Here is a 27,429-nt window from a genome sequence, read left to right on the forward strand (position 1 = left end):
ATGTTTAAGATTTCTGATGCAAATCAAAATCTCATCACCACTTGTCATTGCTAAATTAAATGACAGGATAATAACATTACATTAAAACCATTTTTCTCTTGATTGAGTACCTTTTTCAGAAGTGAACCTTGTAGATGTATATTTTTTTTCATCAGTACTATAAATGCATTTAGAATCCAAGATAAAAATAGACTGGAAAAGGGGAGGAGTGGAGTGGGATGTTTTCAAACTATTGATGAGTCTCTTTTGAATCTCAAATAACCATATCTGACAGCACGGTGCTAGGGTATGGAGTAGTTGAGCTCAATTTATTGAGACTTTTAGAACTACATAAAGGAGGTTCACAGGTCAAACTTGGTGTTTATTGACACAATCATATGTTCTTGTCATGAGTCATATGGCTTTCCATTGCAAACAGGCTGTTGGCATTGTTCTGTTACTCTAATAAGATACTGGTTTCAGATAGATCACAGCCTATATGGGAAATGAATATAAATTTCTAATCTGCTAAAATACAGTAGGTTCTCAGTCTACTTACTATTGTAAACTTCTCTCTTGGCCTTTCTTTCCTATCTAAAGCTAATCTTTTTGGTCACACCTACCATCTCTTCATCTGCTCCATCTGGCTCTTGACCAACTTCTTCGTGGCCCGTCAGCCTGTCTTCATGTCATTGGGCTCATCTTCTCTTGCCCTTAAACCAGCGGTTCTCAACCTTCCTAATGCCGCGACCCTTAATACAGTTCCTCATGTTGTGGTGACCCCCAACCATCAAGTTATTTTCGTTGCTACTCTATAACTGTCATTTTGCTACTGTTCTGAATCGTAATGTAAATATCTTTTTGTTTTCCGATGGTCTTAGGCGACCCCTGTGAAAGGGTCGTTCCAACCCCCCAAAGGGGTCGCAACCCACAGGTTGTGAACCGCTGCCTTATACCCAGAACTTCTTTTCCATTTTAAAGCCTTCTGTCCTTCAAAGATTTTGTTTCCTCGCATCTTCCACCTTTTATGTGATGAAAATCATATACTGGAGCAGACCTTTTACTCTCACTTTTTGCCTCATTTAATACTACCCTCATTAGGCAGTAACATACCAGTAATAACATGTCAGTAAAAATCCTTAGCTCTTAGAGAAGTTGATGAAGGTATAAATTGAAACAAGATTAACAATAGTTGGGCCGGCCAAGTGGCTCACTTGGTTAAGAGTTGGCTTAAGACCATGAGCTCTGAGCAACAGGGCCACCGGTTCGATTCCCACATGGACCAGTGATGCTGCGCCCTGAGCTGAGCTGCCGCTGAGGCACCAAAAGGTGGCAGGATGGCTCAGCTGGTGTAACAACAAGATTGCCTGTTCAATGGTAGGCTACACCCACCCGCAACTAAGACTGAACTCGGCACCCTGAGCTGAGCTGCCACCCAAATGGCTCAATGGATAGAGTGTGCACTCTTTAAAAACAAGGCTGCTGATTCGACTCCCACATGGATGGTGGCTATGCCCACCCACAACTAAGATTCAACACAGCACCTTAAGCTTAGAGGCCACGAGCTGCCGACGGGAAGCCAGATGGCGACTGGCGCCCTCCACAACGAAGACTGAAGAACAACAACTTGGCTGGTCCTCTTCCCCGATCCCCCAACACTGTTCCCCTCCCCCAATTCCCCAATAAAATTTAAAAAAAAAAAGAGGATTGACAACAGTTGAATCTGAGTGATTGGTGTAGGGGAAGTCAGTATACTATTTTCTCTAGTTTTGTATGTTTAGAGTTTTCTACAGTAAAAATTTAAACTAAACTTAGCTCTTTAGAATCCATTTGTTTTACAACAGATGCCTTTTTGGAGTCAGTGCATGAAATGGGTAATGTACAGGATGTACTAGGATGAGTACTTGATTCTGCCATCTAAATGCCCCATTCCCACCCCACCCACAAGGAAAATAAGATTCTTTAGTGCCTGGAATTGCAATGTCTTTCTTCTCCTTACGTCCTGAACATGATGACCAGGATCCTGGCACACTTCCTGCTTCTTGTCAAAGTAACCAGATAAAACCATACAGAACCACATATTAACTCGGTCCCATTTATTAAGTCCCACTGCGAATAAAGCTCTGTGCTGGGCATTGGGAAGGGGGACTATGAAGATACTTCCCTCTGAGAGTTCCCCAAGATGGAAAACAGAGGCACCCATGAACAACCCTGATGCAGTACAGACACTAGGACTGGTCCTCTGGAGTAGAGCTACAATGGGGCAGGTGTGGGGCAGTGGGGGAGAGCGAAATTCTGTCAAGCAGACGTATTCTTGAAAGTGATGCAAGCTACCAAATGTTATCTTAACAAAAAAGCTTCTCTTCCTTGCGTCTGCTCACAGTCTGATTGCGAAGGCTAGAGCTCCATCAAATAACCTTCCCTCTCTCTTCTGAAGGACTTCAATTGATTGCAGTTACCAATGTACTTTTTTTGTCCTTCTCTTTTTAAATGATGATAGTCTTACTCCTCGTTTGCCAAAAACTGGAGAAACCATCCATGGACACAAGTTTTTCATTGGCTTTGGAGGGAAAGGTGCCAACCAGTGTGTGCAAGCTGCGAGGCTTGGAGCACGGGCATCCATGGTGTGCAAGGTGAGTGTCAAGTTCAGTGGAGAGGATCCCAAAGGTACGAATCTGGTGTTAAGACTTGAGGTCATTGTTTTTTTGTGTTTAACTACTTTAAAGTGAACAATTCAGTGGCATTAGTACATTTACAATGTTGTACAACCACCCTTTCTACCTAGTTCCAGAACATTTCCATCATTCCAAAATAAAACTCCTTACGATTAAACAGTCTCTTCTCCCCATTTCCTCCTCCCTGCAGCCCCTGGCAACCACCAGTCTTCATCCTGTCTCTGTGGATTTATCTATTCTGGATATTTCCTATAAATGGAATCGTATGTGACATTTTGTGTCTGGCTTCTTTCACTTAGTATAATGTTTTCAAGGTTCATCTACCTTATAGCAGGTATCAGTACTTCAATCCTTTTGTGGCTGAATACTATTCTATTGCATACGCCACAATTTGTTTCTCCATTTATCTGTTGATGGACAGTTGGCTGTTTCTACCTGTTGGCTCTTGTGAACAGTGCTGCTATAAACATGTATGTACGTGTACTTGTTTGAATGCCTGTTTTCAATTCTTTTAGAAGCTCATTGCTTTTAAAGATTTATATAAGAGAGCGTCATCTTCCTTGTCATTTATATTGGCTTCTCCCTCACTGAATCCTCTGGGAAGTTGCAGTCCTCAAATAACTTAATGTTGCATTCGCTGAATTGAGTGAGTTTATAACTAGAAGGTGAGCAGTGAGGAGAGTAGCCTACTCGGATGGGTTTCTCTATCCAGCTTCCAAACAACAGCATGAGTCATCCTGTTTCCAGAGGATTTCACTGCAGCAACACAGCTTGGGGAAGTTAGGAGACCAAATTATTTACTCATCTCTAAGTTATTTTCTTCTAATGTTGTATCTTAGATCAGAAAGGAAACTGGGCCTTAGTGAACTGCACATAACTGATTTTTAGGCATAGTTCTGTTTTCAGGTATAAAGAAATTATATGTAAAATACAGTAATCCTATTTCCATCCTACTGAAATTAGTTGAAAATAAATCAAACAAAATTGGCTGCCAAAGGTTCAACTTTTGCATCTTGAATGAAATGTTAAGATGCTATCATTACTGGTATAACAGGAAAGGTAGTTTATTTTAGGAAGGTTTAGACTGGGTCTGCACAGTAGAGAATGAGAAAGATACAAAAAGTTTAAAACAATGAGCTCTCTCCTGTGAAGTGGGTAGATTTTACCAAAATCTCTCTGAAATGTCACTTCCCTTTGCATACAGCACTTTTCTCTCCATGGGAGTCTTTAAATGATGCATAAACTATACAATTATCACTTCATCTACTAATGAACTGGAGCTTTATTTCTAATTTATGATTAACGTGATATAGTTCTCATCTGGCTATTTGGTCAAAAACATCACATGAAGCACAGATTCAGAGTAAGAAACCCTCAGTTGCTAAGGGTGAGCTCTCAATAGATTTAAAACATCAATCAATTAATCCACAGTTAATTATTGATGACCTATTATATGCTAGGAATTATGGGACTTAGAGAGGGAACTGATTAAAAATGTTAGGCCTGACATATCCTATACTTAATTAGAAATGCAGGGTTTGGAGAGTAATCAGATGGTGCTGACTTAAGAGGGCTTAGGAACTAGAAAGCAGTATCATTTCCTGCCTGGGAAAACCTGGACAGAGAACTACAATAGTATTAGAAACAAAGTACCAAGAATGGCTGCCCTGAAAAGAGGGGAGTTCTCTAGAGCCAGAGCTGCTAAGGGAGAGATTAGAAAACCTTCCCCTGGAAGCTTTATAAAAGCTATTCATGTAGTCATTAATGTCAAAATTGGAGGTCCCCTGGGATCTCATCCAACGCTGAAGATTTTGAGATTGGTTTTATTTTAGGTCTGTTGAATTTGAGACAAGGAAAGAAATGCAAAATAGAAATATTTGAATTGTGGAACTAAACTTGGGAAATGAATCATGAAACCATAGGAGTGCTTATGAGAAGAACTGAAGGCAGAGGGCTGTATTGGGAGAAATGTTCCCATTAGGAGGTTGATTAAAGCATAAGTGCTAAGTGCTATTTGTCTTATTCCGGTGTGTGTATGATGGTTTGTGTTAGCACCTGTACAATGTTGAAAGTTATTTATATCTACCGTGCCTCCAATTTAGTCATCTAGTGTTTAGCCCCACAGTGGAATTTAACCTGGGTGTCTGGACAGAGAGGATAAGAAAGCATAGCTTGACCTAAAACCTATACAGGCTTACTTTGTTTTGATAACCTGGGACCTTTACACATGGCTTTATTTAGGTTTAAACAATTGCATAATATTCTTAGACTTCCTAACAAGAAAAATAAAATCTGGGTGGTAGATGATGGTAAAAGGGGTCAAATATATGGTGATGGAAGGAGAACTGACTCTGGGTGGTGAGCACACAATGTGATATATATAGATGATGTATTACAGAATTGTACACCTGAAACCTATGTAACTTTACTAACCATTGTCACCCCAATAAACTTTAATTTTAAAAAAAAGAAAGAAAAATAAAATCTCTTTTATAGTGGAAGTTATTGTTACCCATTAATCATGATATCTCTTTCCATTGTGAAATATATTTTTATTAAGCAAATTAGCCAAACTGCTTTATGGCAGTTTGTTAAAGATGACAAATTCCAAGTAGAGACCAAAATCATTAAATTACTCAAGATCAAAATGAACAGATGGAACAAAAGAAAAACAGAAAATTTCCTATGGTTTTCTTAGCAACCTTAACTTTTACTACTGCCCTACAACAAACTAAAATTTAAGCTCTAATGAAGTAAGACTATTTGATGGCGCATGCAAAACATCTTATATTAAGCTAAGGAGAAATATTTGTCAAGGTATTGTGGCATGGATTATTAAGCGAGAGTCCATCAATACATGTAGAATGAAACACTTCAAGTAGCTACGAATTGTTTAGTCAGTGTTCAACTGAGACCTGGGCTAAGGCTATAGTTCAAGGATAACTGATACACTGAGATTAAAAACCCAGGCAGACATGAGTCGCTGGCGATGGCTTAGGCTGCAGCCCCTGTGGCAATGGGTTGCCATGGACTACCGTGTGTAGCCAGCAGCCAGCATGAGCGGCCGTCCAGAAGCCGGCAACTGATGTGCCTCTCCCGGGAAGAGCGCAATGATGGTGCCAGCTTGGGCCAGTGAAGCAACATCCTCCACAACTAGACTGAAGAACAAAACGACATCAACTTGTCTGTTCCCCTTCCCCCAATTCCCCAGCACTATTCCCATCCCCCCAATTCCCCAATAAAAATCTTTAAAAACAAACAAAAAAAGAAATTACCTGGTTTTGCTCCCTTCAAATGTGAGACTATCTAAACTCTCTAATACAAGTAACCATCTGTTTTCCTTTCAGAATGGTCAGGTATGAAGTTCTGTGACAGAGGCAGTATGTTAGAGCAGTGCTACTCAAAGTCTGGTCCTCAGGCCAGGCTGCAAACTGTCACTGGTTTGGACAATACAGAAATGGAGAGTAAACAAATATTTATAACAATTTGATAGAGTGATGATCTTATAGCTGTTGAATATAATAGTAATAATTGGCCTTGTATTTTGAATGACTGTTTTCATTTCATTATTATATTTTACAAAATTATTAGTCTGCAAATGGATTGAAAATGGAAAAAAACAAAACAAAAAACCTGAGGCCTCACCACAGATTGCTTGAAAAGTAGTGTATTAAAGTACACATCATCTTTACCAAGAGAGTACCTCTTATGGGAAATTATTGTGGGACAACCAACTAATCGTGCACTGAGATTTTAATTTTCAAAGATCAAAAATTAGTCCCCAGACCTTTCCAGGTAATGTATAGTGAAGTGAAATCTGTCCTTTCCTGAACTCTGTTGAAAGACCACTGACAAAAACCAGTTGGCCATATTGACTGGAATGCCTGGCCATATGTCCAAACACAGGGGAGCCTATGACTCTAACCAAATAACTAGAATATGTCTCATAAAGGAAGAGCAGAAGAAATAATTGGATTACAAACCCACCACCACTCAGATGAGCAGGCCTGAGCATGGTGATTGGAACATGAACTTTGTATAGTATAAGGCCATTATTGAGGCAAACACCCATTTATCTAGGATTCAAACAACCAGCAAGCTTAAACAACTGGAATTTTATGTATTTTTCTTTCATCTTTTATAATAAAGCCACAAATGATAAGTTAGAAAATTAATGTGAGGGAATTATTCCAAAAAAGCAACTGCTGGATTTTGTTCTATGACAACAAATGCAGCTTAGTCTCCTAAACCTGCTGTTCATTTTGACCCTCAGGCACTGAAAAGTCACAAAATGCTTCAATCACAAAGATTCAACTATATGCAGCTTAGTTTGGGTGTTAATTATATTTTCACATATTCTAACCTTGAAAATCAGTAAACTGTTTTAATATATATAACATTTTTAGCAGAATATTCAATTTCTTGTGACCTCGGGTAAGATACCTTGGTCCACTTATGTTTTATTTACCTCAAATATATGTTGATGGGAGCAATTACTAGATGTTTCCTGACATTCAAGGATTCTAAGCAGCCCATTCCTCAGCCATTTTGAAATAGATGCTTATTATGATAGTCCTGACTCAGCGTTAGGGTGTTGCTCTGGACTGTGGAAGCCACTGACTTGCTCTCCCTCAATGCAAATAGAAACGTCCCAGTGGTAAAAGTGAAGGAAGCACCCCAGTACCCTTAGCTGGAGGAATGTTCTTGCTCCAGCCCTTGTGTCTTCCATGATCCTAATTCACATCTCTCCACACAGATGAATTGTCCAATACAGTAGTGACTACCCCTGGTGGCTATTTCAATTTTAATTAAATCTAAAATAAATTTTTAAATTAAAATTTTAAATTAAAATTACATTAAAAATGGAGTTCTTTAATCGCGCTGGCTGCATTTCAAGTGTCTGTATTGGGCAGCACAGATATAGGACATTTCATCATTATAGAAAGTTCTATTCAACAGTGCTGCTCTAAAATATTCAGGGTGGAGCTGAGCCCAGGATTTCCTTAAGAGCATCTGGGGTTCTGGGAAAATAGTTGCCTTAGCTTAGGCGTGAGTGGCTGTCACAGTTGCTGATGACCTGGCATCTTTCACGTGGAACAGGCACACGGACAGCCTACCTCAAACTATGCAGTTTTCCCAGAATCTTTCTGCCCAAAAGTACTTCACAGTTGCAGCCGAAAGGGTAGGAGAGTGCCTTGAAGAGGCCTGTTAGAAACAAAACCTCGGATAGAACCTTTCTGCAGCTACAACTAGAATAGTATGGGTGCTTGTAGTCATGTCCCTTTAAGAATAATAAATAGGCCCAGGGAAAATGAACAGACAGGCAACAAAGATGATCAAATACTTACAGAACACCTTTAATGCACAAGGCTTAAGGAGGAATAAAGGTATGCTAAGCTAGAGTCTCCAATAAGCTTTTAGGAAGACTAGACTTGAAGATCGTTTAGGCAGACGATATAAGATGGTATTCAATTGAATGTTTAATTATATAGTATCATTAGGAACGCCATAAGCGTTCTGGAAATAAGATTAACAAAGGGTAGAATAGGGAAGATAGGCCTTAAGCCAATGCCTGAAAAACAGGTATGGCTTGATGAAGTTGAGGAGGCAGGAAAGGACTTCTACGTTTTTATAAGCAAAAGCACAAAAATAGACATGAATATATTGTATTCACATTGTGTTTTAACACAGTCACTTGATAATGTCAAGTTAACTGTGCCTCTACTGACCACTCTGGAAAACAGAAGTCCAACTAGTTTTGCCAAATATGAGTTTTAGAAAGATAGAAGGAAAGGGAAGCAGGCCTGGGCCGCATCAAAATGGGACTAGCGTCAGCAAACGCCAGCCAAAGAAATCGTTCAGGCTTTACCGTGCCTTGATCCCCGTGTGGACCCTGATGGGTCCCTCCCCCCCCCAGCAGATTCTGCAGGTCATACTTCTCCGTGCACTTAGTTGACTTACCTGCCTAGTACCAGGCAGGACTGTGCCCCCCGCTTCGTTTCTTCCACACAGACAAAGCTTACAGACACCTTCCTCACTTTAATCCTGCAACCAGGCCCTGGACTAGAGGCCACACATTGTAATCACCTGGGGAGCTTGCTATGGTCCCACCTACAGAGGGTCTGATTGAATTGGTCTGGGGTGTCACCTGGGCATTGGGAAGTTTATAAGCTCCTCAGGAGGTACTAATGAGCAGCCAAGTCCGAGAGCTACTGGTTTCCTGCCTGCCAAAGAAAACTCACACCAGTCCCACCCTACAGCCTGGCTCAGATGGAACAATTTGCGGCAAAATGTAGTAAAGAATTCTAATGAGCTTGATAATGGCAGAACTGAAATTAGATTCTAGGTTTCCTGATTCCCATATGCACCATTTTGCCTCATGGCCAAGATACTTACAGTTTTCATATCAACTTGATAGCCAGTGTGTGACGGGAAAAATAAGGAAGCCTCCAAAGATACCCATGAAGATTCCTTTATAACAGTCCTTATTATTGCAAGGGCCTTTCGTTTGTATCACTCACAGTGCTTTTCCGCTCTCAATGGCAGGCAATGAATGACACTTTTGCATGGAGTCTACTCCTCTGACTTCTGGTTATCAATTTCCAATGACTGGGGAAGAGGCTTACACTTGGGTCAGAAGTAAGCAAAGGGGATTGGAAGGTGTTCCCTTCTCTCAACCTTTTTAAAAATAAACCCAGAAGAATAAATGAATGTGTAAGGGGCTTTGAGGGTGAAGAAATGGGAAAGGTGGCATTCTTTTAGTGTAATGTTGCACGTGTCATCTGTGTAACTGCAAAAAGAAAGAGAGGATCGCTTTAAATGGGACTTAGATTTCCACTGCTTTCTGTCCATGTTTTGGTATGTGATTTAGATCTACGTAAAGCTTAAACATTATTCTCAAGGCTAGATACCCTCCGACTTGGCTCTCTTAGTCTCTTGAAAGTAACGGGATATATAGAACAGCTTTAGTTACACCAAACCATTAATGGAGGTGCTTGCTATGTTTTTATTAGGATAGTAGTAATAGTCTCACTTTCAAAATAACTTAATGCACCCACATGCTTGCTTCCATGATCAGATGCTCTTCTGTTTGAAAATACGAAGCAACAGGAAGAACTGGAGCGTCAGAGAGCTGGGTGGGCCCAAAAGTAGTTGATAAGCCTGAATCCAAGCAGCAGTAGCCCTGCCCTTGCCCCCACGAGAGGCGGCCTGATGCTGATGATGATGTTGATGTTGATGATGATAGCACCAGTCCCTTACTTAATCCTTTACCGTTTTAAACGTGCTTTCATGCATATGATTTTATTTTATCCTCACAGCAAACTTGCTGTGACTTTCCAGGCCTAGAGAGAGTTACAATGGCTTGCCCAAAATCACACATCTGGTGTGAAGGGGCTTCCATGACACAAAGCAAAATACTGTCTTCCCAGTCTTAGGCTGTTCATCACTTCTTTTACTTTGTAATGTATCACTACCACCTCGATGTAAAGTTAGAGGAGCTAGAGCTGACTTCTCTTAATCCTCAGCAGTGTTGTTACTTTTCCATTATTCTTTGGTTACCAGATTTTTATTTTTGACAAGGGGACATCAAAGAAGGCAAAAGCAAAGTATTTCGTTCCACTTCTCCCTTAAGAGTTTAAAGGCCAGCCAACAGACTTGCCAGGAAATGACTATTAGAATAAACCTGGAACCATAACCATCACCAAGGGATCCAGCCAATCAGGTGATGCTCTGAACAGGAAGAAGCTGGGCAGCTGCTGCAGCCTTTAAGATACGACTGCAGCCAGCCTGCAAATGCAGGTACCCTGGCGCACGAAATCCCTGCCCAGTGATGCCTTATGCGCATGACTTCCACCTGGCAATATGGCTGCCTCTATATGTCTTATTTCCCCCTGATATTATCAGTTTCTTGAGGGCAGAGCTGCATGTTGTTTTTGGCTTCCTCCTCCCCTCCAACAATTCTTCCTAATCCCTACACCACTTCCTAATATTTACATCATCACCACCATGTATCCCCTTAAACAGATTTCGCCTATACGAGTGTAAAACTGACAGGAAAGGGGAGAGCAGTGTCTGTGCTCTAATTTGTATCAGGCCCCACATGCCTAGGGATGGCCTCTTCTTAATCCCACAACATTCTTATAGAACACTTTGCTCATGGGAGAGAGGTAAATAACGTAAAAAAAGATGAGAGAACAAAGAATTTATTTCTGGTATGAATCTTTGACCTAAGAAATAGGATACTTTGGCACTTACCTAGTAGATAAATGGCCAGCCTTCCATGAAGGAAACCTTTGGTGGATGGTCCTTCCAGGGAACTCTCCCCACAGCAAGGTTTTGTAGTGGACATTCTTTGTAGAGCTAGAAATTCTGCTAATAAAAAAATTATTATATATTGTTTGAGAGTATGGCCTACTCAGCATTTCAGCCAGAAAAGGAGCACAGGGAAAAAGTGTTCTTTGAAGGGGAAGGTATCAGAAGTGGCATTTAAACCAGGGGTCAGCAAACATGGCCCATGGGGCAAGTCTTGCCTACTATGTATTTTTGTAAATAAAGTTTTATTGGAACACAGCCACATCCATTTGTTGACAGATTTTCTTTGACTGTTACAATGACAGAGGTGAATTGCAAAAGAGACCATATGGCCCACAATGTCTAAAATATTACTTACCTGGTCCTTTATAGAAAAAAAAATTCCAACCTCTAATCCAGACAGTCCAAAAGCTCACCAGGAAATTTTATTTTCACTCACTGAGGATCATGACTCAGTTAAAACTTTTGGTTTCAATCTGTTGATATATCCAGAGAGGGACAATTTTCTGTGGAAGAGCAGAACACACTAGGAGTGGCTGAGACCTAGATAGACACATAATCCATTGACATGGTGTTCACCTGCAGGACAGAAAAATAGAAGTATAGTTCAGGAGTGGCAAGCCTAAAGATCTACAGGGTCAGAGCAGGTCACAAAAATTGCAGTAGGCCAGGTGGGGAGGTGGGGACCAGAGAGCATGTGCCGACCTTTGGGGCAGTTCCAACCGGGTTGCCTTGCAGGAATGTTGGCCCAGTGTTACCAGAACCTCTGAATTCTCAGGGCCTCCAAAATATCTGTTTGTTTTTGTGAAATCTAATATTGAGATGTTGACAGCTGGTTAAAATTAAACATAAAAATAGGACATCCACACAAAAACCTGCCCGTGGATGTTTATAGCAGCTTTATTCATAACTGCCAAAATTTGGAAGCAACCAAGATGTCCTTCCGTGGTGAATGGATAAATAAACTGGTACATCCATACCAGAGAATATTATTCAGCGCTAAAAAGCAATAAGCCAACAAGCCACAAAAAGACATGGAAGAACCTTGAGTACATATTGCTAAGTGAAAGAAGCCAGTCTGAAAAGACTACATACTGTATGATTCCAACTAGATGACATTCTGAAAAAAGACAAAACTATAGAGATAGTAAAAAGGTCAGTAGTTACCAGGGACTAGGGGGCAGGGAGTGATGAACAGGCAGAGCACAGAGGATTTTTAGGTCAGTGAAACCATCTGTGTGACAATATAATGGTGGATACATGTCTATACGTTTGCCAAAACCCATAAAATGTACCACATCAGAGTGAACCCGAATGTAAACCATGGAGTTTGGCTGAAAATTATATGTCAACATAGGTTCATTGATTGTAACAACTGTGCCCCCCTAATCATGTTATCTATGAACAATGGGTGTCCAAAGGAAAAACTGAAAAATCATACCAGAGTGGATGCTAGGATGCAAAAATAACAGAATTCCACTCTACCAAGTTATCAGGGGCTTTTTTAAATTCCCTCCTTTGTGCCCTCCGTGTCAGGGTCAGGAGAGACGGTAAGATTCTAAACCACCAGACAAGTCATTACAAAGATGCTGTCATTTACAATGAAGTACAAACAACTGAGATTCTTCATAAATATTGCAGATTGGTGATGGTGGACTCCTCTGGTCAGTGGGACTGTCCATGTGAACAGATCAAAAATGAGAATGAACCTATAGAACTTGTGACAAGTATTAAGTGCTTCACATTTTAGTCAGACTTTAAGTGGGACATTAATATATAACAATTCTTTGGGCTAAAACCAAGTCTAGCAACTTCCATTAAGAAGATTAATTAGTTAATGTTTATAAAGTACTGTGCAGATCTGCCCTCTTAAAATGTTAAGTATTCTAAAAACTATTACATTGTAGCATTTTACTAAATGTAAAAGAGCTAATGTTCATCATTTCTTTGGTACAGGTTGGCAAAGGTTCTTTTGGCAATGATTACATAGAAAACTTAAAACAGAATGGTATTTCTACAGGTAAAATTTCATCTCTTTTAACGTTGGCTTTTATAACATGCTTCTACGATCTGATTACAAGAAAAGCTGAATGTAGAATAGAATTATTAGATCCTCCCCTGGTGGCCAGAGAATTTTTATGCTCAGCTTTGTCTAGCCTTGCTTGAATAGCCTATGGTTCATCTTCCACGTACATTCTTCCAGATGGGAATAAAACAATAGGAGGTTACAAACCTTCATCTCATGGAAACGTTTCAAAAGCAAATGACAAGAGAAAACAGGTGCTATATCCACAAAAGATATTTTAAGAAAAGTCATTGAGTATCATAGCTGGAAACAATCTTAGAAGCTACTGAGGCTGATACTGTCATTTCACAACAGAGAAAACCGAAGGCCAAAGAGGCTCTGAATTTGTCCAAGAGCACACAGCTCGTTGGCACCAGAGCCGGGACTAAAATGGAGGTTTTCACCAAAGGCTGCCTCATCAGCATTTCCACTTACACACCAGGCCATAATTCTTCATGAGAAGCAAGGCTTATGAGAATGAAAACAACCAAACAGGTTCATTTTATAGGTTTGACCTATAAAATCGGTCTTTCATCTCAAGTCTGCCTTTTCTTTCACTGAAGAAATATGGTGGTGTTGGAAAATGCATATGTACAATGCATGATACAACTATGAATAATTGGGGGAAACTGGAAGCGGGAGTGGCTTGCTGGGTTGTTACTAATGTAGAGAAAAGGTGCCACTAAGTGTAAAGACATATTTTCCTTATTGTATACGTGATGAGTATAAATTAGCACGAGCTACTTATTTCTTTTTTATCACTCCAGATGGTTAAAGGTTAAAAAGTTTTCTAAGGATTAGTGGTGCATTGAAATTGTTAAAGTAAATTATCCATGCCAGGCTGTATATATGTGATTGTAATTTGTTTTTTCTTTTAGAATTTGCATATCAGACTGCAGAGGCTGCTACAGGAACTGCTTCTATAATTGTTAATAAAGAAGGTATATGTTTTGCATATTGGAGCGTCAGTTCATAAAACAGTTCATTTCCAGAACTAGAGCAGAAACATCAATTTTTACCCTAATCCAATGGATATGTTACCATACCCAGCACTCCAAGGCCTAAAGTGTGCTCTTTCCAATCTAAATATAAAAGTTTCCCTTTGTTTATACTTCCCAAGTTGATCATTCAAATATAAAATTGTCCACCCAATACATATAGCATTTAGTTGTCTCAAAATAATATTTATCTCCTGTAACATCCCGTTACCCTTTATCTGAATGCAGAATTGATATTTGTCTCTAAGAGCAGTAAAGTATTCATCTGTCATTTCAGTTACACTAGGTAAATAAATGTAAATAGATAGGTGCAAAAGAAAGTTGATGAATCATATTTATAGACTATTTACGGAGCAAATGGCAGCAACTAATTACTTCTAACTTATCGTTAGTGTTCAATTTTGTCTGCTCTTTAAATAGCAATCAAATCTCAAAAGTCTATATATACAACTAAGTCTGTCACAAGGCCTTGCAATAATTGAAACATTTATCTTTGAAACAGTAACTGCCCTTCACCCTCAAGTAAAGTTGTCATAATTTCTGCCAATTATTGGAAGTGTAAAAAATACCTACATAAGATTTTTTAAATCAGAATTAATATTCAGAAGGACCAAGCATTTCATGGGGCCACTAGGACAGAACCTAGTGCATTATGGGCAGTCAGCGAGCATTGTGTTAAATTCAGATTTGTCACAACATGTCTTTAACTTGTTATGCAGTTTCACAAGATCACTTCTCTCAGAAGATACAGTATTTTTAGCTCTATGCTAGCGATCCCAAAGTTGCAATAACAACAACAAAAATGTATTCCACTTAAAGACAGTAGATACAAGTTTTTATTCTAACAATAGTCTGTGTTCATTATTTTAAGCTACCCCGTAATTATTGCTGCCAACAGCAGCTCATTCCCTGCCTTACACCTCTTTTTTATGTTCTAGGGATATCTTCGAGGTCTGTTTCTTCCTTATCTCTGTACAAAATACTGCATGTTCACGCAAACATATAATTTAATACTGTGTAATGAGTGCCCATTATGGTGGACTTTGGTTTATAGTGTATGGCAATGCCCTCAAGATTGTCGTAGAAGAGCTAACACAAATACCCAGGGAGCTGACAGTCAGCTCCATTAAATGAAGGAGTGGGTAGCAAGGTAACGTGAGGAGTTCAGCTTTGACAAGTTGAAGTTGAGACATGAACGAGCTAGCCACATGGCACTGACCACCAGACAGCTGTGTCTTGGGCTTGTGGCTCATCAGCCAAGGCCAGGCCAGAAATTTAGATTTGGGAGTCAGCAACACAGAAGCAGCAGCTGACTCGAGCAGAGAGAATGAGGTCACTGAAGGGGAAGGCGAAGGAGGTATGCTGTCTTTCAGTGTGTGGGGACTTTGAATTTTTCCAGTACCGAGGTTGGGTTTACACTGAACCATCCCCACTCTATTAAGGCCTTCTTGTGACCAACAAACACATCTGTGGTAAGAAGATAGGCCTGCCTGAGCTCGGTGTTCAGAGGTAATTTTAGGTCATGTCTATACAAGAGCAGCACTAGCAGCCTGGGGCACAAAAAAAAATGACTGCAACTCATCCCTCTAGATCAGTACCGTCCAATAGAAATATAATCCAAGCCACGTACATAACTTTAACTTTTCCATCTGCCACATTTTAAAAAGTAAACAGAAACAGGTAAAATTCATCTTCACATATTCACTTAACTGAGTTTGTCCAAAATATTATCCTTTCAACGTGTAATCAAAAAGTTCTTAAAAATTAATGCTGTCTTACCTTCTTTTCTTTCTACTCGGTGTGTGAAATCTGCTATGTATTGTACAAGTAAAGCACATCTCGAGTTAGAGTAGACACATGTCAGGGTTCAATAGTCACATGTGGCTTGTGTTCAGGACTGTCATTGGACACCACAGCTCTGGAGAGTTCATCTGACAGATAAAATCACCACCACACCTCCCGCATTTAGGTGGTGATGTCGAGAGGGGGTCCGAGTGATGAGTGCATAAGATTCTGCAGTCCTGCTTCTGTTTGATCTGGTACAGTCAAAGCCAAAGAATTCTTCTCTCTACCTTAAGTTATTCAGTACAATTTTCCATCATTAGTATTATAAATTGTGTTTTGATTTACACAGTCACTTTTCAGAATGCCCTAGAGCACACCTTGAACTGACTGCAGACTACAGAGCATTAGTTTTTAGCATTAAGCAAGTTTATCCCTGTTTATACTCATTATGACATCTGTCATTTAGGATTAAGAATCTTTACCACATACATTGTACCATCCATTTCCCAGAAAAGAAAAATTTTAAGTATATTATATATCATTTCTCAGCTAATATTCTTTGTATATAAGAATATTGAAAAACAAAGAATATTGATAAGGGAAATCATTTTTAGATTTTGCTCAAAATGATGAGAACACTGAATCTTACAGAGATATGGTAAAAGAAGATACATTAGGAATGTGAAATTTAACCTGAATGGCCTAGAAATATTAAAGTTAATACTTACAACACATTTTATATCAAGACTTTGACAGAGTGATTGTAACACTGCAGAATATCATTGCTTGGCTTGACTTTATTTCAATATAAATATGTAAAACTCCTTTATAGGCCAGAATAGCATCGTTATAGTGGCTGGAGCCAACTTACTGCTGAATACCGAAGACCTGAGGAAAGCCGCCCATGCCATTAGAAGAGCCAAAGTCATGATCTGCCAGCTAGAAATACCTCCAGCCACTTCTCTGGAGGCCCTAACAATGGCTCACAGCAGTGGAGGTAATTTTACATATTTGTCATTCTTTCTCTAAAAGCTTTTATCACTGTCTTAATTAAAGTTAACCTTTTCAGCAAAGCAACGCTTTTGCTCTAGTAAAATATTTGTTCTCCCATCTGTGAGACCCACTCTCTTCCTCTACTTCTTGATAATGTTAGAAAACCTTACTAATAGGGTTAAAATAACATGAGTAGCATTACTGCTGTCCCATGATATAAATCTCCACTCTAGTTAGCAGAAATAATACAAGTGGTAACTAGAATCTCTCAATCAGCCGGTGGTCCCTGATAAGCTCTAGGTAGTAGAACAATTTCCATTCTGAGAAGCAGAGACTGCACATCATGTTATAATCACTGCCCGGGTACATTGTGATAAACAGCTCTAGGAACTGAAGATTAGCTCTTTCTCCTTTTTGCAACACTTGATCATCTCTTCTACAAACGACAAAAGATTATTTATATGTAATGTTTTCTATGCTGTCAACGTCCTTTAAGCAGCTCTTTCGTTTGTTTTGTTTGACCTTTGATTTTGGAAATTTTCAAACATACAAAAGCAGACAGAATCTAAACAAATGAAACAAACGGACACACAAAACAAAACAAGAACGGATTCATAGAAACCAAGACCAAAGGGATGGTTACCAGAGGGGAAGGGGAATATAGTCAACAATATTGTGATAAGTTTGCATGGTGACTACTAGATGATTACTAGAATTAGTGGGGTGATCACACTGTAAGGTATAAAAATGTCGAATCATGATATTGTACACCTGAAAATAATATAATTAATATAATACTGTATACCAACTATACTTAAATTATTTAAAAAGAAAAACAAGCAAAAGCAGGCAGCATTTTCCAACTTCAACAATTATCAACCCTCGGCTAATTTTGATTCATCTGTTCTCCCACCCACTCCCCCTTTCCCACCCCCAGCAAATAACAGACTTTTAAAAATCCGAATAGTTTCTTTTAGTTTGTTGCTTTTTTCCATTGACCAGTGGGGACAGCATCTTCTGAGTGAGAAGCTCATTTCTGATCGCTGTTAGCTTTGTAGTCTTTGCAGAATTATCTGCTTTTTCTGAGCCTTATCCATTAAATGCATATAGAAATACTTCCCTACAGAAGTGTTCTAACAATGGAACAAAATAAAATAGGATGCCAAGCTGGTATAGAATGTCACAGTAAACCCCAATTTTCTTCCCTCTTTAGATTAAAATTTGGATAATATCCTGATCTCAGCACCATTTGGTCAAAAAATAAAAAATAAATAAAAATAAAAACTAGCCACTCTATGACCATGGCTTCATCTTGATATTACAGTAATAGTTCTGTGATTTATGTTAAGAACACAGAGAAGCACATTGAGTTTTCCAGATGAAACTTTTTCATCAAGATACAAAACTAAGAAAAAGAGCAGTAAGAGTGTGTATGTGTCTGTGTTTGTGTTTGTATAAGTGACTTCTCCCAAAGTGGGCAGTGTTCTACTACTTAGCAATAAATGGAAAATACATTATGGAAATGATTTGTGGAGAATTTTTAAATGTATGTCGTGATGTAACAAATTTTCCTCGTGGCAAAACAACATGCCATGGCAAATTCTCACTGACATTGACTGTATTTTTAATGGACTCGAAGCTGTCAGAAAGCACTCTGAGCCCAAACCCATTGGATACGTTTCTCAGCATGTGACAGATCAAGTCTAACGCTTATGGTAAGCACTGTCTGCACTGCCCCCATCTGACCCGCAGTGTGAACACAACGTACCACTTCATTCATGCTCCTGTCTTTCCTTTGAGAAATCAAAGCATAGTCTCGTGTAACTTCTCTTTTTTTTCCTACTCTCCCTTGCTTCTCAGAGATCACTGTTTCCTCTGTCCTAGTCTAGTTACCTGTTACCTACCCCGCTTGTGGAGGAGAGAAAGGTACAGCAACCACAGTTGAGGAGCCAACCTTTCACAGGTGAGGCTAGAGTGATCCAGATGGACAGGCAGCCTGACCTCGGGCTCTCCTTTGGGTGGGGCCCAAAAATGCTTCCTCATCACCTGCCAGGCAGTTCTTCCAGTTGAGGAGCTGAGGACCAGGGGCACCAGAAAGGGGGTTAGGTAATGGTGGGCTGGAGACCACTTAGCCTACTTCACATTTTTATGAAGAGCCAGCATGCCTAAGTAGTAAGTCTGCATGACCTTCTACACTAATACTAAAAGTATAATAATACCTTGCATCTGTATGTACTTTACAGCTTAGAAAACACTTTCATATATATCTGAGCCCCAGAAGAACCTTATAACAAACATGGCAGACATTATTCTCCCAGATTAAAGGTGAGAAGACTGAGATTTGCAGAGCTTAAGTAATTTGCTCAACCAAGGTCATACTTTTAGTCAGTGTAGAAACCAGGATTTCAGAGTCCAAGACCCAAGTTATAAAGGAACTTCAGCATCCCATTGATTGCTAGTAACCAAGCCTTTATGAAGAGTATCTCCAGGAAAGTAAAACCCATGAATGGTAACACTGTCCAACATGGAGCCTAAGCTTTGAGTGTTTTGCTGCTCAAGTCACAGAGAAGAGACCCTAGAGCAGCGGTTCTCAACCTTCCTAATGCCGCGACCCCTTAATACAGTTCCTCATGTTGTGGTGACCCCCAACCATAAAATTATTTTCGTTGCTACTCTATAACTGTAATTTTGCTACTGTTATGAATCATAATGTAAATACCTTTTTGTTTTCCGATGGTCTTAGGCGACCCCTATGAAAGGGTGGTTCGACCCCCAAAGGGGTCGCGACCCACAGGTTGAGAACCGCTGCCCTAGAGTGTTTTCAGCGGTATGGCTCCCACCTACCCCACTGAATACACACACACATGCTCCTCTAAGCACATTCCCGCGTGATCCTCTGTCCAAAACTCAGCTGGTCCGCATTTGGCAGTTACCAGCCAGACACAGGTTAGATCCTATACCAAAAGGCAGTGAGGGAGGGAGTGTGTGTGTGTGTGTGTGTGTGTGTGTGTGTGTGTGTGTGTGTGTGAATTTAATGCAACTTCATTCTCAGGTGAGAATAGTACAAGGGAAGGAGCACTGGTTTGGGAGTCATGAGGCATGGCTTTGAATTCTGAATCAATCCCTAAGCATATGGGGGTGGGTATCAGGCAAGTGAGTCAGTTCCTTGCTCTGTGCCTCAGTTTCTTCTGTGAAAGAAGAGAATTGGGCTGAGAGCACTCACAGCTCTTTACGGTGACGAGGTGTGAATGGACTGATCACAGAGCAGAGCAGGCAAAGCCTGAAGATCTGCTGCGCACCAAGTGTCCTGCCCATTGCCCCCCCCCCCGAGGCTGCATATATGCTAATCAGCATTATCCTATTTACAAGAAAAATGTTAAAATCATCATCCATCATCATCACCATCTTTGGGTTTATTAATACAGCTCCCTTATCTACTACTTAACTAGTATTGAGTTAAATACACTGTATAACTAGATTATATGTTAGTTGCTAAAATACAGAGGACAAAGACACCTTCATCTTTGTATGTCCTGTCTTGGGACTCTCTTGCTGTCTGTACCAAAATGATTTTAAAGAGACAGCACATGCCACATCAGAAATGACTGCAGCCCTGCAGAGCCCCCTCCACTCCGTCACAGCGCTGTGAGGCCGGCCCACAGGAGAACTGGCGCTGCATCTGCCTGTGATGAGATTATACATGTTGGTTCTGGTCTTTATATCCATTTCAAAGCAAATGGAACATTACAGGAACAATTATAAATAATTGAGATTGTAAAATCGCCAAGCTTAAATTCTAGGTAAGATACAAAATATCTTTGAAAGCCACTTCAGGCCTTTTCCACTTGGCAAACAAAACTTTTTGACCGGCCACCTGGACTTTCACAATAGCCCAAGGTTTTAACGTTTTTGCTGCTCCAGTCACAGAAAAGAACCCCTAGCGTGAGAAACTGCCAGGCCAGTGTTTTGGATACTCCGACCTTCCCAGTTTCTTTGCTCAGTCATTATGCCCCTGTGTCTCTGAACTACTTACTAGGGTGACATTAAAAGCTTCTGCCTCATGTTCCTGTCTTTGCGCCTATACATCTGCCCCCCAGGCCTCAGCAGTTCCTCACTGACATTATTGTGCCAGCCACGGACATGCTGTGAAGACATCCAGGAGTTTAGTCTGCCTTACGTTGCAGTGAATGACAGTCACTGTTGGGTGCTATCAGTCACGGCTCCAACTTACTCCACGACACAGCCTGTGCTGTCTAGTTTTGGTTCCAGAATGACATCATTTATTTCTCATCTTCTCTATTATAAATTTGCATTCTTCTTTGATTAACTACATCTACTGTACTAATTCTTCAGGTTTTTTTCATCTTGGTAAAGTATTTATGCTTATTTATGGTAGCACGAGCCAACGAGAGTCCTTTCTTTATGGCATTCTCACTTTCCCCCTAAATTTAGTTACTAGTCAGATTTTAAGCCTATGTGTCCAGTTAAGAATCCTTTGGTAAGAATCCTTTCCCTTGGTAAAATACAAGCAAATAAGATTTGATTGATTTTTATACAACATTTATGGTCAAGTTAAATTGTAGAATTCCTCATTCCAGCAATTGTTGCTTAAAATCCAATGGAATTGTCTCTTTAAAGTTTGCTTTTACTGTGGAAAATTTCAAATATATATGGCCATCTAGAGGATAGTATGGTAAATCCATATTTACTACCATTTAGCTTCAACAGTTATCAACACGTGACCAATCTTGTTTCATCTACACCCAAACTCATTACTCTCCACCCCGCACTGCAACCTCGGATTAGTTTGAAGCAAAACCCAGACATGATACCATTTCATTCACAGTGTACTTGTTTCTGATGTAAGATAGTATACATGTTTTAAGAATGATGTCTTTGCATGGTGTATATCAGGTAATGAATGGCTGTATTTTTTTCCCACCAGCCCTTTGTAATTAATCACTTATTAGTTTAATGAATAACCTCTCAGACTTTTTTCTCTTCTCTATAAGTGTATAAATAAAAATAGTTATGTTTTGTTTTGTTCAAAAAAAAGAGGGGGTCATACTATAGATTTTATTATAACACTGCCTTCTTCACTTATAAATAAGCCATAGAAATCTTTCTGTGACAAAACAGAGATCTGCTTCCTTCTTTTTAACAGCAGCAGAGTATTCCATTGGACGTATATGTCATACATTTTTTTAACCAGTCCTCTCTGCTTGATGCTTAGGTTTCCTTTTGTTTTTTTCTGTTACAAACAGAGTTGAATGAACATCACTGTACCACATCTTTGCATGCCTGTGTATTTCTGTAGGAGAGGCTTAGAAAAGGAATTGCTGGGTCAGGGATCTTTTGAGATAAAATGGAGCTTTTATAAGACTGGCTCTATCCTGTTGTTCTGTACTGGTAGCTTGCTCTAACCTGTGCTCAAATGCTGCTGTGTGCAGACTGAAGGATCACACAGGTGAGCAATGGTGTCCCAATTTGATGCTTGCAGAAAATAGGGAACAATATATTTGTTCTGAAAACCTAAAAAGAAATGGATGTGTTAGAATGCTGGGCAGTGAAGGCCTTTATGCATAATTGACATCTCTAAGACCTCACAAAAGCGGGAAAACCAATGAGAGAGATTGTTGTCAGGCCACAAACTCCAGCAGAAGGCAAAGATGGGTGGACAGGCGGGACTGTCAGGCTGCGTGTACAGGACAATATCATAACAGTAATAATCCCTTACGTTCATACAACACTTTACAGTTTACACAGGGCTTTTACATCTATTTTCTAAATTAAGCTACACAATAACCCTGTGCAAAAATACGAGCAGCCAAAAATATACCATAGAATTTCCATGGGTGGACATTCTGGATTCTAAAATAATGAAAATGTGGGAATAGCGTTCTCCTGTAAACCACTGGACAAGATCCACTGACCGAACGAAAGTGTTAAGACCAACGGAGGTGCAGACGCAAACTAGCCTTGCCTCCCCAGGGAGAAGCAGTGGAGTTTCCTTTAGCCACGTGCTGATAAGCATCTCCCCAAGGATGTGGAATGGATCAGTGCTGAGACAGCCATGGAAGAGCCACTTGGAGAACTTGTCAATGTGCACACCCCTGACCTTACCCCAGGAGATTCTGATTCAGTGGGTTTGAGGTGGAGCCCAGAATCATGCATTTTATATTAAGCTCGCCTAGCGACACTGACGTGCAGCCAAGTTTGTGAACCACTGTTCTGGAAGAGTCTGAGAACTGCAGCTAGAGGATTTTACTCTGTAGGTCCAGAGTACATTGGGGTTACTAAACACGTAAGTCAGTGGACCTGGGTGGAGGAAAAGGAGACCAAACAATCTAGTTGGGTGCTCTGGTGGATACGGAAGTGTTTTGACAAAGGGGGAGCCTCCTACCAAAGGCTGTTTTAAAATATACTGAATTGGGATTGCAGGCTTGTGTTGCTGTGGACAGAGCCCTGGCCTAGACAAGCAACTACTTTAGAGACAACCAAACCCTGGACTTAAAGCTAGAGGACCCCGGGAAGGGCCTGAGCTTCCCCAGGTCCCAGCATATGACCTTAAACTGTGACCTCATCTCTTGGAGGCTCACTTTCCTCCTCTGAGAGATGCCCTTCTGACACTGTACTGGCCGTGCCGTTCTCGTTTGCCGTTTCTGCTCTCCCCAGCCACCCTCCTCCTGTGGTCGCCTCGTCTGAGCTAGCTCTCCGCCTCTGATTGAGTTTCTCCTCCTTTCTAAGTCTTTCCTTTATGTTCTTAGATGGCTCACAGAAGCCAAGAATGCAAGCTTTTGTGTGTCTGTAGTTCACATGAATAATTCTGATATATTTGGAAGACATACATAGGTGTTCAACATATACATATGTACATGAACGTCCTACTTATGAGTGTTACCAGGAAGATTTTGAGCTAGTCATAATTTCTTTTCTGTCATCTCTTTTTTTTCTTTCCTGAAAATGGATTTGTGAACTAGCCTTGCAACTAAGCATTTAAAGTAACCCACAAAAATGTTCACCAGCCTGAATGTTCACATTCATACATGTCCTTTCATGCCACAACATTTCAAATCTTCTTTAATCCTCTTGTTGCCCTTTGCCATAACTTTGTAATCACCTTGGTTGTAAATATTGATGCTTGCCCTTGAAGCTGAAACGCTGTAAAGTGAAATGTAGAGCAGATGGAAATAAAAAGGTTGTACTAGGTTATCACGGAGATTGAGATTTCAGACTTTTCTACATCTATAACTAAGTTGACTTTTAATCTAATGGGGAAAATGGTGGCACTTGGGGATATCTCTTACTGAATGTCTGTAAATGCACCATATTAAAAATGATAACCACTCAATCCCTCTTCCACTCCTTTGTAGTGAAAACACTGTTCAATCCAGCTCCTGCCACTGCGGACCTGGATCCCCGGTTCTACGCCCTGTCAGATGTGTTCTGCTGCAATGAAAGTGAGGTAAGAATGGAAGGCTTTGCTCATTCCAGGAGAAACCAAAGACTTCCATGCAAGTGGATAGGCAAAGAAGCAAGACTAACCACATCAGTTTAACTGCATGTGAATTCTTGGGCCCAGTAAAAACAGATTTTTCAGTTGACGGGGGCTGTGGAAAAAAAGAAACTAGTGAGTCCTAGGGAAAAAAAAAAAAAAAGATTCCCTGAGTCATTCATCCCCATAATCTGGCACTTATCAAACTTCAGCTAATTTTGGTGGCCTCCCTGCCCTCACACTATTGGTGTTTTGTTTTCCTTTTTAATTATTCCATATTCTCTGGACTAATTAGTATGAGAGTTGCCAGATTTAGCAAGTAAAAATACAGGGTGCCCAGTTAAATTTGCATTTCAGATAAACAATCAGTAATATACTAAATGTACTTATACTATAAAATTATGTGTTGTTTATCTGAAATGCAAATTTAACTGGGTATCCTGTATTTGATCTAGCAACCCTAACAGGTTCTCCCCTGGTGCCATGGGAAAGACCTTGGGGACTGCTCCACTAGGGGAGCACCCTCTTAGTCCATCTGAGGGTCATAATTTACAGCTCTGTGTAAAATATCTATCAATATATTCATATTGTGCCATTCGTTGTGAAGCATTTTAGGAAGCAAATTTCAATATTTCTCCCTTTTGAGCCCAGTTTTAGTCCCAAGCTTTCTCCCAATATTGGGAGGCAAGATATACAATGCAACACACAGAGAGAGAAAGTTAGTAATTAATGAGCTATAACAGTACTTTTCCATTGGGTTTGAAGACTGAATGACGGTTTCTAGGATTTCCTGACCTGCCTTTTGTTAATTTCATCTCTCAGAACATAAAGTAAACAAGAAAGAAGACTGCCACAAGGAAACTAATTTTAACAAACCACAATACATTATGCAATATTTTTGAGCAACCACCATGGCCAGGCTCTGTGCTAGGAAAAAGGAATCGTAGGAGATAGTGACCATTTCACAATAAGAGGTTATACCCTCAACTGCAAAATTGCTTTGATTTCCCTGCTAGATACTTACAGAGCACAGTATTTATTCTTCAAACACTCATCATAGTTCAAGTTCCCTGTTCAGTACTTGTGTCTTCCCCATTAAATTACTAGTCCTGTGAAGACAGGGACATCTGTCTTATTCACCACTGCATCCCCAGTGGCTATCCCTATGTGTATAGTTATCTATTGCTGCATAACAAATTACCCCCAAATCTAGTAGCTTTACAACAACAGTAATTATTTATTATCCTTCATGGATTCTGTGCATCAGGAATTGACACATGGCACATCGTGGATTGTGTCTCCTTCACGACGTCTGCGACCTGGGAGACTCAAAGGCTGAGAGCTGGGATCATCTAGAGCAGCGGTTCTCAACCTTCCTAATGCCATGATCCCTTAATACAGTTCCTCATGTTGTGGTGACCCCCAACCATAAAATTATTTTCGTTGCTACTCTATAACTGTAATTTTGCTACTATTGTGAGTTGTAATGTAAATATCTTTTTGTTTTCTGATGGTCTTAGGCGACCCCTGTGAAAGGGTCGTTCGACTCCCAAAGGGGTCGCAACCCACAGGTTGAGAACCGCTGATCTAGAGCCTCCTTCACTCACACACTTGCTCTCTGTTGTTGGCGGTTGGCCAGAACACCTAGACATGGCCTCTCCTTGTGACCTGGGCTTCCTCACAATATGGAAGCTGGGTTTCAAGATCCAATATCCAGAGAAAGAGAGTGAGAGAGAGAGAGAGAGAGAGAGAGAGAGAGAGAGAGAGAGATACTAGGCAGAAGACATGTTGGCTTTCATGACTTAGCTTTAGAAGTCACACAGCATCATTTCTGGCCCATTCTATTGATTAAGGCAGGAAAGTCCACCCTGCCCCCCCACCCACCTCTCAATAAATGATTGTCACTGTCACAGTATGAAAAGAACATGTATGATATTATATATATATATATATATATATATATATATATATATTAATACAGTTATCTTTGGAAATTACCATCTGTTATACTGTATCTGGCACACAGTTGGCACCTAGTAAATGCTTATTGAATGAATGAACAGATGAACAAACTCTGGTCTTTAATATAATTGACCTGGAAAATGTAATGGAGAAAAGAAAAACTTTAAAAGCTTAACATTCTTATGGATGCCTTTTAATCAGAATAATGTAAATTCATGCTTTAAGATATTCTGTTCCACACACAAACCATTGATATATAAATATAAAAAGAGATAAGGAAAAGATACTCACAAGGTCAAAAACAAAATCATTAACTCCCCAGATCAGAAATGTAACAGAGTCACAGAGCAGTCAGTCCTGGGTCTGCAGTACTCCAGTCCCAGAAGCAGGTAGAAGTGGGAGGAAGTTTGCTTCCTATGGGTAATGGGCACTAAACATGTGCTACTCGTGGGAGCCTGGAGCAGTGTCCACTGCTAGAAACAAGAAATGCTGGGCTCAGGCTCCCCTGCTGACAAAAAAAGATGGAGGAGGCTTCCATTCCTGCTGCCGAGACTATCCCCTGTATGAGGCTCCCAACCTGAGGAGACAGGAGAACAGAGATACTGCCTCTGGCCAAGAAGGACACCAAGCCAACTGCTGGCTTAGTGACTGGATTGGCCACATCACCAGTCACACCACAACTGGAACTCCACATTGCCTGGTTTAGAGGGCCTCAGAGGCCCCATGGATGCAACTAAAACCCTAGAAAATCTGGGATAAGCCTAGTGGGAACTGAAGCATGAGGACTATCAACTCACCAGAAGCAGCGGAAGCCTGCAAATGAAGAAATGCAGTGCCACAAGGGTCTTCCAACAAACTCAATCTAAAGATGACTTTTCACAGAAAGAAATTCAAATAATAAAATGATGCACAGAAGACTTTAAACTAGGTATGATTAAGATTGTCATTCATTTAAAAAGGAGAAGCAATTATAAAAGATAAACAGAATCAAAACAAGGATATGTGAATATGAAAACCAATCAATTAGAAATCTTGAAAATGAAAAATAGCCATTGAAATTATTTTTGGGCACTCATTAGAAAGATGAACATTAGACTGGAATGAAGAATTCGTGAATTGAAAGGAAACCTTGATCAATTCACCTACAAGTGGAAAGCTCAATTC

At 40.1% G+C, this 27,429-nt stretch overlaps 1 protein-coding gene across 1 annotated transcript in view; it reads left to right on the forward strand.

The window, feature by feature from the left end:
- RBKS (ribokinase) overlaps nucleotides 1-27,429 on the forward strand; it is an 80,446-nt gene that overhangs the window by 18,614 nt on the left and 34,403 nt on the right. Inside the window, exons 2-6 of the mRNA XM_019660676.1 lie at nucleotides 2,480-2,612; nucleotides 12,924-12,987; nucleotides 13,911-13,973; nucleotides 16,648-16,812; nucleotides 24,182-24,273. Coding sequence (XP_019516221.1) covers nucleotides 2,480-2,612; nucleotides 12,924-12,987; nucleotides 13,911-13,973; nucleotides 16,648-16,812; nucleotides 24,182-24,273 — 517 coding nt within the window. The remainder of the gene's footprint in view (nucleotides 1-2,479; nucleotides 2,613-12,923; nucleotides 12,988-13,910; nucleotides 13,974-16,647; nucleotides 16,813-24,181; nucleotides 24,274-27,429) is intronic.

This window comes from Hipposideros armiger, unplaced genomic scaffold (assembly GCF_001890085.2).
Source record: "Hipposideros armiger isolate ML-2016 unplaced genomic scaffold, ASM189008v1 scaffold_0, whole genome shotgun sequence".
NCBI classification, from domain to species: Eukaryota; Metazoa; Chordata; class Mammalia; order Chiroptera; family Hipposideridae; genus Hipposideros; species Hipposideros armiger.